The following is a 10,530-nucleotide window of genomic DNA, read 5'->3' as shown; positions in this document are numbered from 1 at the left end:
GTACAGCTGCACAGTGCTGACTAAGACAGGAAGGAGAGGCGTTTGCCCGTTCCTCTGTCGCAGGCCCCTTCCACCCTTGATTCAGGCTCCCAGGGACTGGCCAGTTCAGGCTGGAGGGTCGTCCCTCAGGAAGACGTCTGCTGCTCCCTCCCTTCAGCACTGCTTGTGCACAGTGTCGGGCTGCTCGGAACCTCTGAGTGTGTCCCGACAGGCTGGTTTCCTCCTAAGACATGTTCTGGATGGCAAAGTTTATATTGCACTTTCACCCTCACGAGACATGAAAAATTCACAAATAGGACTTTTTCTTGAAAGAATCAAAACTGAAGTAGAATTGACATGTCGCTAACCAGTCATGAGTTAACTCGGGTCTTTTTCTCAAGGCTAGCTCTGGTTTTAGCCCCAGGCTCCTCCCCTCCCTACTTGATGTTTCAGGTGCTTCATTCTCCCACTTAGGCTGGATGGGCACTGCTCCCATCCTTCCTGGGCCTGTCCTCTCTGTGCTGTGACGAGTCTAAGGGAGTGAGTGGTAGTGTTTACCTGTCTCTCCTGGGGAAAAACCAGTTTCCAGGGCCCAGGCTGTGCCCACAGCGGTGTGTCCAATGAGGGTACCAGCCAGAAGTGCCCTCCCTCCCTCCCTCTCTCATGTGCACACAGGTCAATGTTAACTCCAGTGCCAGAGCAATGTCTGCCTTCAGGAGCTGCTCCTTATGTTCTCTTTGATGTGATTTCTCATTGATAACATTTGCACCAAAAAAATGCCTTGAAATCTTTTTAATAGATTTGATCAATCAGTTGTGGCAGGTTCTATGATGGTCCCCCTGCGCAGACACTGTCAACAGCACATTGAGGGCCACTGTAAGGCACATCGATTGTGATTAGGGTTACACAAAGTTTGACTAAGATCATTTTCACAAAATTAAATTCACAATTTCACCACTCATAACTTACACATTTCAATTCCAATTTCAATGAAATTCTTGCTTTAAAAATTCTTTTCATAATAGATCAATGGTATGCAGTAGGCGAGCATTGTGACAAAATTATTTTCAAGATACAGAAGTGAGAAGTAGCGACTCCTAAATTTGTGTGCTTTATAGCCTACCACAAAGTAGGCCAAAGTTCAGTATTAAATAAATAGAAATTCTTTCCTAATAAAAAATTTTACAACAGTTTTCCTAAGGAAATACATTCATAAGACATTGTTTACATTCTGTTTTACAGTGACAAGAACAGCTAGGATTCTCATTTATGAAATGTATCCACAGTACTAGGGTTTATAACACTGTGTTAACAGATGGAGGTGTCTCTCGATCACTGAAATGTGGGTTTTGGGGTTCTGTGAGGCTTCATGTCTGGAACTTCATGTCTGGCTGTGCTTATTAGACTGTGCTGTTCAACCAACAGAAAATCTGCCTACCCCCTCCTCCCCCAAAAACACAGGGCTGAAGGATTTGTCCAGGAGATAGATGTCAAATGGATTCACCACCTGGCAGTTGAGTGGGTCCCAGGAACTGCCCTTGAACTGCTTTACGTGACTCGGCCTCTAGCCCTGCAGCTGGAAATTGGATCTGGGTCCCGTGGTCCCAGGGAGTTGTTAAGGCAGCTGGAGTGCCAGACTGACTGGGCTGTGGACCCAGCCTGCTCTGGATGAACCACTCCTGCAGGGAATGGTCAGAGCATTGCCTTCCTAAAGTTGCTGTTGGTGGCCGTGGCTCAGGGCCTGCTGGTCTGGGATCACGGGCAGGTTTTGTTGTACAGATCATGGCTGGGTTTTGTGCTCTTTAGAGTTTATTAAAATGGTTGCAAAGTGTGGGAAAACATCTACTGAAAACCGACACTTCTTTATCTGTGATGGCTGAGCTAATGATTCAGTTCAAATAATGAGCAGCCCCACTCCCTTTAGGATAAAGAGCCTTCTCTGTATTGGTGAACAAACACCACACTAAATGTTCCTTTTGCTGTCCCTCATTTTTCTCAACAGCAACTGGTAGAGATTTTCCCATCAGGGACTCAATGTGCACCATGAAAACACTACAGACTGCTAGTAATCCTGGCCTGTGATGGCGTGAGCACTGCATGAAGTCTTTCCTGAGCAGAGCTGAGCCTGGCTTCTTTAGAAAAGCCTCTAGGAGTGTCTTGAAGTCCATTATCCCTTTAATCCTTCACTACCTTGTATTCACACAAAAACCTACCTCTGAGGAATGGGTGGGCCGATGAGGGCCAACTCAGTGGCCCCTTTCCTGGCTCCCTGCTCCCCCTAGGACAGTCAGATAGTGGTTTCCTTCCAGAGGCCTGGCGGATGGGAGGTTGCAGGAGGAGCTCTAAGGCCACCGTCCCTGAAACCTCAGAGGGAGTGGCAGGAGGTCTACAACAGCCCCAGGGCCAGGGGTCTGAGCCCCTCTCCAAGCCCCCTTAGCTCTCCCATGAAACAGCAGCTCTCAAGGGCAGGGCTTCCACCAGCTTCCCTCTGTTGTGTTAGGTGGGGTCAGACCAACCACCTGGCCCAGGTCCACTTAAGGACAGGCTCTAAGTCTGAACAAAAGTTGCTTGCTAATGAAGGCCCCACTCGATTTAGCTGGGGCTGTGTGGGTGCACCCATGGGGCCAGTGCAACCTCGAACCCAGCCTGGGCCATCTGCCAGTGTCAAGTGGGACAACTCAAGCCAGAGAGCAGGTGTTCGGGCACAGGCCACCTGGTACCCAGAGGCTGCCACACTGAAATCCAGGTAGGACAAGTGCCAGGCTCTGGGAGTCTCCACACAAAAAGAATGAACAAACAGATGTTTCTGCAATTGTACCCAGTCCATAAGGAGACAGGTGGTTCACAGAGCTGGTAAGTGGACATGATCTCACACAGGGCCTAGGGCAACCACGGCCCCAACCCCTCGGCCTGTGAATTGTTCCTGAGTCAGGGCTTCTGACCTAGGGCCCTGAGTGTGGCCAGCCTGGGACTGGAATCAAGTTGGTATTGTGGGCAGATATTATTTTGCTTGTCTCGGTTTCCCTGGCAGTGTTGATGAGAGAATGGACAGAGTGCAAGAACTCAAACACGGAGCCCGGGCTCTGTGGTCCCAGGGCCCTTCCAGTCCCTGAGTCAGGAGTGACAATGGGAATAGTAAAAAGTGCCAGCTCAGATCAAAACCAGGTCAGGTGTACAGAAGGATCCACGAGGCGGCCTTACAAGGGCACCTGCAAGACCTCCCAGAAGCTGGAGGCTCGGCCACTGTCCACCTTCTGCCCCCCAGGGTCTCCTTTCCAGATGGCACCAAGGAATTTAAAGGTTCAGACCTTGCAGATATTTGGACCCCCGCTGGCGATCCCACCCAGACTCTGCGGGGCAGGGTGGGGGGGGGGGTGCCTAAGACTGCCCCAGGCCACGGCAGGGGGCACCATGGCAGTCGTGGAGATCACAGCGGCGTCTCCTCCTGCTCCAGCCCGTGCGGTGGCGCGTGGCACGAGGGCTGCAGCGACGCAAGCTTGAGCAGTGCGGGGCGGCGGCGCGCGCGGGGCCGCTGGAACGAGCGCCGGCTGTGCACACGGCGCGCCGCCGCCGACCGCGCGTGTGCGCCCGGCAGTCCGCGGCGTTCCAGCCACGCCCCCGACGCAGACCCCGCCTCCGATGGCGGCCCCGCCCCCAGCTCGAGGTCCGGAAGAGCTGCGGGCGCCGGGTTGTGCGCGGTGGGCGGGGCCGGGGGCGGAGCGAGCGGGCGCGGGGACTTCTCGGTGGCGGGCGGTACCTCGCGCGGGGACGTGCGTCCTGTCAGCGGCACGTCAGAGCCCGTGTCACCTGCGGGAGAAACCGGCGTGAGCGCGGGGTACCCGGGAGTACAGGAGGGCCCCACAGATCCAGCTCGGGTTCCCCCACACACCTGCGAAGTTCTGGGACATTTGCAGGCCATACTCCGGGTGTGACCAGTAGGGTCCCCAGTGACAGGGTCAGCCGAGGCCCTGACTTCGTAGACCCTCACCAGGTGCCCTCTCTGCCCGCCACCCTACAGCACCCAGCACTGAGACCCAGGGTGTTCCCGGAGGGAGGAAGCCAGGAGGAGGCAGGAGGAGCACGGAAGCACTGCAGGGCCCTGCCTGCAAGCTCTGCCAGGACCGGCAGTGGGACTGGGTGAGACGGCCCTGCGCACCGTCACTTCTAGTCTCAGAAACGTCCCGGAGGACCAGCTCGGGTACCAAGAAACCATTTCGCCAGCCCGGCCAGCGCGGCTGCAACCCCAGCTGGACGGACAATCACCTTCTCCAGGTGTCCACATGAGAGAAAAACAGACGTTACTGCTGCCATTGAAACGTGAGTCTGCCCAGCCTGTGCTGGGAAAGTCTAGTTTTCCTTTTCCTCCCAAGTTCCCACCAAACACTCAAGGCACACGTGAAGTAAGGCCAAAACCCTGCCCGAGGGGGTGAAGCCCTTTCCCAGCAGAGGGCAAAGTGGGGACAGCGGGGACCCAGCAACAGCACCCCTGCAGCACCTACCGAATGGGGGCCTTGTCCTTCGCCCACCATCCTTGCCCACCACTCTCTCCTTGCCTTCTCCCCTCCCTCCTCTCTGATCCAGGAGCCCCCTGCCTGCCCACCCCCCAACCCCGGGCCTGCAGCGAGGATGTGGGCACACCAGCTGCACTCCTTTCTGGACGAGGGTAAGAGGGACCAGCTGCTTCTCTCCTGAACTCACTCCTGGCAGGTGGGCTTTTCCCAGGGCCTTCAGGGAGGAAAACAGATGCTCTCTGTCCACACAGCACCCCAGCCCAGCCCATGCCCAGTCTCCTCTGAGCTCGGGACTTACATTCATGGGCTGACTGCCCAGATTAAACACTTATCTCAGAGTAGTTAGTGATCAAACTGACAATTTAAGAGTAAATTCTAGTCAGTGGGGTGAAACAGCCAAACCCTCAGACAGCTCTGGATCCTGACGTCCCAGCTGGAGAAGCAGAGCCTGAGACGGGTCCTAAGAAATGTTCAGCAAGAACAAGAGGCTTGAGGGCACAGGCTTAGCAAGAGGAAGAGCAGCTGCTAGAGAAAGTCTGCAGAGGTTCAGGTCCAGGGCCAAGAGAGAGGCAGATGCCTGAGGAAAGAGCAGGAGTTAGGGGCCCGGAAGGGCGAGGAGCGTTACATGTGTGTGGACTCAGGCGGAGTGGTGTCAGGCTGCTCCTTGGGGCCCTCAGCCAGCAGGATGGAGTCCACGGACTTGTTGCTGAGGCGCAAGGGACCCAGGCGGTGGAAGTTGTCAGGAGAGTGGGGGATCTGCATGCGGGCCCTCTGGGAGGGCACCACTGTCTCCCCGGGAGACAGCCAGGGTGGCACCCTGGACAGGATGCTCAGGTCCTCATCCGGGGAGAACACAGGGTTGTCAATTCCTAGGAGAAAGGGCAGTGGCTGATCAGCTTTCCAGGTGTACCCAGAATTGCAGGATTGGGGTGGTGCTCAGGGGTCAGACACCAGCACGTCCTACAGCCATCACCTGGAAGGTCAGGGTCATGTGCCTTAGGGGTTTCAGGCCCTCTACCTCATGCTCTCCCTCCCCACACCATGGGCAGGACAGGTGACAGCTCCCTTCTCTCAGAGCAGAGGCCCCCAGCCTGCCATGTGCAGCTGCACAGCCACAGTCCTACGGTCCTGCCGTCCCTGCCCAATGACCGCCTTTACATCTGACGCCGCAGAGGGCCACCCTAGCCCCTCACCTGAGGGCGAGTCTGTTGCTGTGTCCCTGGTGACATTCGCCAGGAACTCAATGCCCCCACTCATCTCATCAGCATCGTTGGGGTTCTCTTCTGGGTCTGAAAGTTCCAAATCTGGTGGCAAAGAAAGGGCAGAAAGGGAAACGGGCTGGGAACACGAAAGGCCCTGGTCCAATGCCCCTAAGTCCCCTGGCACTGCCACTCTGACAAGCAGGGCAGCAGCCCCCAGAGGAGGGTCCTGGGTGCTGGGCGGAGGATCTCCCTCCAAGGACAGCCCTCTGCACCCTGCCAGGCCTCTTGCACACATCCCTGAGTCCCTGCTGAAGGCATTTCTGCCAAGGCCCCATCGGTACCTTTTTCCTTAATGGTGAAATTGTGTATGGGGTTCTCCATTGGCAGTTTCCCATTAGGAATACTGCTGTTTCTCTGAAAAACAGAATGAAACCGCTTTCAGGTAAGGGAACAGTGGCCACGGGGCCCTGACTGCAGATTGTCCCTGGGAGACCCACTGGTCCCCAGCCCAGATGCCCTCCTTGCCCAGACCTGTCCCTTACGGGGGTGCCTTGGTGGTTCCAGCACTGACCAGCATGGTCCCATGGTGACCTCAACCCCACACGCCTCGCACAGCGCCCCATGGCCTACCCCCTCCCCCCACCCGCAGTCCCCTTGCCCTGTGGTCCCTCGCTCAGCACCCTTACCCGCTTCTGGGCACGCTCTCGCTTATACAGTTTGACCGCCTTCTTGTTCTGGTTGATGCCCAGCTTGGTCGACTTGAAGGACTCCAGGCGCTTCCTCATGGTTCTGTGGAAGATCTCCTTGTCTTGCTTCTCATCTTCATCCTGAGTTAACTCGTGTCGACTGTAGAGATGTTTGTACTGGGGAAGGGGGAGGTGACACGGACAGGTGGTGACCTGCAGAGCTGGAGGCACCTAACCTCACCGCGGAGGGCAGCCCCATGGCAGGCTCCCTGTGAAGTTGGCCCGACAGACCCCCAGGACTCCAGAGCCCGGGACCACCTGGCTGGTAGGCCGAGCCCTAACCCTCCAACCTGAGCAGTGTCTGCCCTAAAGACAAGGATTTCTCCCTTTGCTCAGCGAGAAGAGAGGAGGACCTGTGCCCCCACCCAAGGCTCTCTCTTGGTCAGGATCCCGAAGGGCTCTGGACAGGAGCCCCCACTCGCTGGCAAGCCCACCTCCTGCCGGGGCTTGTACAGGTACTGCTGCAGCGTGTGGTGAGTAACAATGTCCTCTGTGTCGCGGATGCTCCTCCTTCTCTGTTCCAGGGACTGCATGTCCAGGCACACCGCGCTGACATTCTCCCTCCTACATGGGAGGACGCAGAGTGTCTGAGAGTTCCATTGCTCTCCGTGTCTGCCCCTCCTGCCCATGCCCTCTGGCCTGGGCACCAGCCACTGCCAAGAGGGCTGATCCTGGGAGTCCTCTCCTGGGGGGTTTTGGTCAGACTGACCCCACAAGATGCCCATTGGTTGATGTCTGTCCACACCTCTGGTGTGGCTGTGATCAGGAAGACCTGGGAAGTACTGAGCAGGGAATACCGTCACCCCCACCCGTCTCCTGCCCGCAGCAGCCTCCAGGGCATGGTGAGAGGTGCCCTGGTGAGGGGTGGCCTCTCCCAGGGGGAAGCCTGGGCAGACTGGGGCACATACAGCAGGTAGGAGACGGAGGCCTCCACAGTGGAGGGGCGTGGTGTGCTGAAGTCTACGTTGACCATGTTGTCCGTGCTGGGGGAGCGAATGAAGGCCAGGGACCCACGGCGCTCTCCCTGCGAGAGGATATGCCTGCATAAGCCAGGACAGGGAGCACCCCAGGCCAGCCCAGGCACTGGGACAGAGTGGACAGGGCCTGGGAAGCCTATAGCACCTGGAGAGCGGAGATTTCAGAGACCGTAGCCAAGGCCTTGCTTGAGCTGAGCGCAGTTAGCCATTGTGTTAAGAGGAAAGTGAAGACACAATTGTGTGTGAAGGACACGGCACCTCAGTGGCACCTGGGGAATGCTGGGAAAGCATGACAGATCCCCATGGGATTAGGAAGGAGACACCTGTCCCTACTGGGGGTCCAAACCAGCTGTCCTTGTTTCTCCAAGAAAGGAATCCTCAGGATTGAACCTTCAGACAGACCACACAGAGCAGAGCCTGACGGGAACCAAAGTCACAGCCTGGCTCCTGGGGGTGGGGGCTGGGCTATGGGGTGAGGGTGCCCCTTAGGAGAGGGTCTTGGAGCTGGAGGGGGTGGCTAGGTGGGGCCAAACTGCTGAGGGCAGACAGCAAGGTACACAGGCCACCCGCTGGTGCCGTCTGAGCAGGCCTGACCAGGGGTTGGGGCACTGGATGTGGGGAGCAGCAGGCAGAGGTAAGGCTGGGGACCTTGTCAGGAGCCTGCATCACCCCCATGGGGTCTGGGGGTCTGGAGCATGTGGGTTGGGTTTCTATGGAGTGGGATTGAGGTGGTATTGTCTCAGTGATGGTTTAGGGACCCTTCTCCGTATCTCCCGATGGCCCCCAGCTCCTCTGCCAGGAGCACCTGGTCCCTCTGAGTAACCTGGGCATCTGAGTGTCTGGTGTGTGGGGGGTTGAGGAGCCCTGCAGAGGCAGCAGTAATTTTCTCTCTGAACAAACAGATGCTTCCGGTCCCCTAACTCCATCTCTGTGTTGAGGCCACCAGGTTTGCTGAGACTCCCAGCTCACCAGGCTCTGCAGACCCCAGCTGCAGGGGAAAGGACAAAGGGAAGGCATGAAATCTGCAGGTTCTCAGGGATCAGAGCAAGGCAGGGACTCCTGGCCAGAGCCCCTCAGAGGAGGCAGGGGCCGGGGTCTAAAGGGACCCTGCCGCTGTGAGTGTTGGGTGTCATTGTGGGCAGCAGTGTCCAGCAAGGCTGAGTGGGGTGGCCTGGAAGTCACTGTTACAGGCCACACACTGGGGCTAGGGGAGGAGCAAGCTCCGGACTTGCCTAGATCCAGGCCTGTGCAGGGCCCCAGGTGACCTTGGGACCCACGGGGCATGCACGGAGACATGCATATTGCAGAGGTGGCCTGATGATGAATGTGATGGCCATGTGATGGTCACATGTATGCATTGAGAAGCTAGGAAGCAATGCCAGGAGGTGTGTGGCCACTGGGGAAGGGGCCAGCCAGACTGCGTGTCCCATGAGGAGTGGAGTTAGACCTGAGACCCACCATGACTCCTGTCCCATTTGACACATCCTGAGTCCTGTCAGGGGCTGGAGGCTGCCATCAGGGAGGTGGTATCAGAAACAGCGAGATGCTGGGTGTCACCATGCAGTCCACCCACGTGCTTCTTGAGCCCTGCTCATTGATGCCACCCCTGGATGCATGCGGGTGGAGAGCCTGTTCAGAGACCCGGGGGTGGACCCATTTGCCCCGAGAGGGCAGGGAGCTCTGTGAGTGCAGGAGAATCGTTCACTTGCAGGGACAGAGATGTTGAGGAGGCCACTTCTGAACCACAGCCTGTCCTCCGGTCTGTTCCATACTTACCCCTGGGACTCGAGAAGACAGCCTTGCTGCTTCCCCCTGCGTGTGTGTGCGCACATGCACACACACATGTCTGCATGTGCCTGGGTGTGCATGCATGTATGTGTGTGCATTTATGTTGGGAGCCATAGCCCCATAATTCCCTACCTGGTCTCAGAGGTCAGACTGACCCACCAGCACCATAGAGTGCCCTACAGAGCAGCGGTCGCCAACCTTTCAGACCTCACGGACCACCAGTTGGCGACTGCTGCTACAGAGTCATGGGGGAAGTTCTATGCCTCAGCCTCCTGTGAGTGAGGAGCTGTGACATGACCCTTTCCTGGGGTGCTGAAGGACCCATGAGCCTCACATAGAGTTGTGGGTGGACCATTAAGAACAGCACAGTGTGCCCTGGCCAGTGTTCCCAGTGGTTAGAGCATCAGCCAGTGAACTGAAGGGTCACAAGTTTGATTTCCAGTCAAGGGCATGTATCTGGGTTGCAGGTTTGATCCCTGGTCCCATTTGGAGTGCATACAGGAGGCTATCAATCAATATGTGTCTCTTATATTGATGTTTCTCTCTCCCTACTTCCACTCCCTAAAGATCAATGGAAAAAATATCCTCGGGTGGGGATTAACAACAAAAGAATAGCAGTGCCACCCGCAACTACCTCCCCACCCACCCCATGTTCTTGGGTGCGGAAGACCCAATGGCTGTCCCCGTCCCACGTCCGGGTCCTGCATCAGCCCCCACCTCCAACACAGAGCAGATGTGGAGTGTCTGGTACCTCGGCCACGTAGCTGATGGCATCCTTCAAGTTGAGCTCATGGAAAACATTAAGAATTCGATCTCGTGACTTTTGGGCTGACTTTCTCATAAGGATCTTGCTGAGGAATTTTCTATCAAAATTGGACCACCTGGGGGATGGAACCAGACAGTGTCAGCACCCGGCAGGCTGTGGGCGAGCCCGGGGAGGATGGGCACAGGGCATTCCCAACCTTCTACCCAGACTCACTGAACATGGTCTCCCAGAGCTGGGTGGGCACAGAAGGCCTCTTTCTCCAAAGATTTTTTTTTTTACTATTTATAGCAACCACAACGGCAAATTTTAAAATAAAAGCAATAAATGACAATCATACCGATTTCACAATTCTGTTCTTCGTTCTTACCTTTCTATCTGAGGACAGTTGTCATTAGAATGTATATAAAATTGTGGGTTCTGTTTTCTCATTTAATTCGATATTGTAGAGAGTTTTCCAAGTCACTACACAACCCTCCAGAAAGGTGGGCTGCGGACAGAGGGGCCAGGCAAGGGCAGGGCCCCGCGCTCTGGCTACAGTGACGGGCACACTGCACCTGTGTG

General features: G+C 56.3%; 1 protein-coding gene and 1 long non-coding RNA gene across 5 annotated transcripts in view; one reads left to right on the top strand and one right to left on the bottom strand.

Moving 5' to 3' along the window:
* Positions 1-763: 763 nt before the first annotated feature.
* On the top strand, positions 764-10,314 carry LOC308517912. Of its 4 annotated transcripts, none has more exons than XR_013995906.1 (5): positions 3,696-3,803; positions 3,998-4,296; positions 4,561-4,642; positions 6,409-6,911; positions 9,771-10,314. It is a non-coding gene; the product is annotated as an uncharacterized lncRNA (long non-coding RNA). The 4 variants fall into 4 exon arrangements; XR_013995908.1 differs by having other exon boundaries at positions 6,442-6,911; positions 9,771-10,307; XR_013995905.1 differs by having other exon boundaries at positions 764-4,296.
* SLC9A3 (solute carrier family 9 member A3) overlaps positions 5,112-10,530 on the bottom strand; it is a gene marked incomplete at both ends in the record, with an annotated part of 44,725 nt that continues 39,306 nt past the window's right edge. Inside the window, 7 exons of the mRNA XM_081089424.1 lie at positions 5,112-5,359; positions 5,684-5,794; positions 6,034-6,106; positions 6,379-6,555; positions 6,873-7,002; positions 7,347-7,462; positions 9,955-10,084. Of these exons, the coding sequence (XP_080945550.1) occupies positions 5,112-5,359; positions 5,684-5,794; positions 6,034-6,106; positions 6,379-6,555; positions 6,873-7,002; positions 7,347-7,462; positions 9,955-10,084 (985 nt within the window). The remainder of the gene's footprint in view (positions 5,360-5,683; positions 5,795-6,033; positions 6,107-6,378; positions 6,556-6,872; positions 7,003-7,346; positions 7,463-9,954; positions 10,085-10,530) is intronic.

This window comes from Myotis nattereri (assembly GCF_964212035.1).
Source record: "Myotis nattereri genome assembly, chromosome: 4".
Classification (NCBI taxonomy): Eukaryota; Metazoa; Chordata; class Mammalia; order Chiroptera; family Vespertilionidae; genus Myotis; species Myotis nattereri.
Note: the sequence above shows the minus strand (reverse complement) of the source record. Positions and strands in the feature narration are given on the sequence as shown.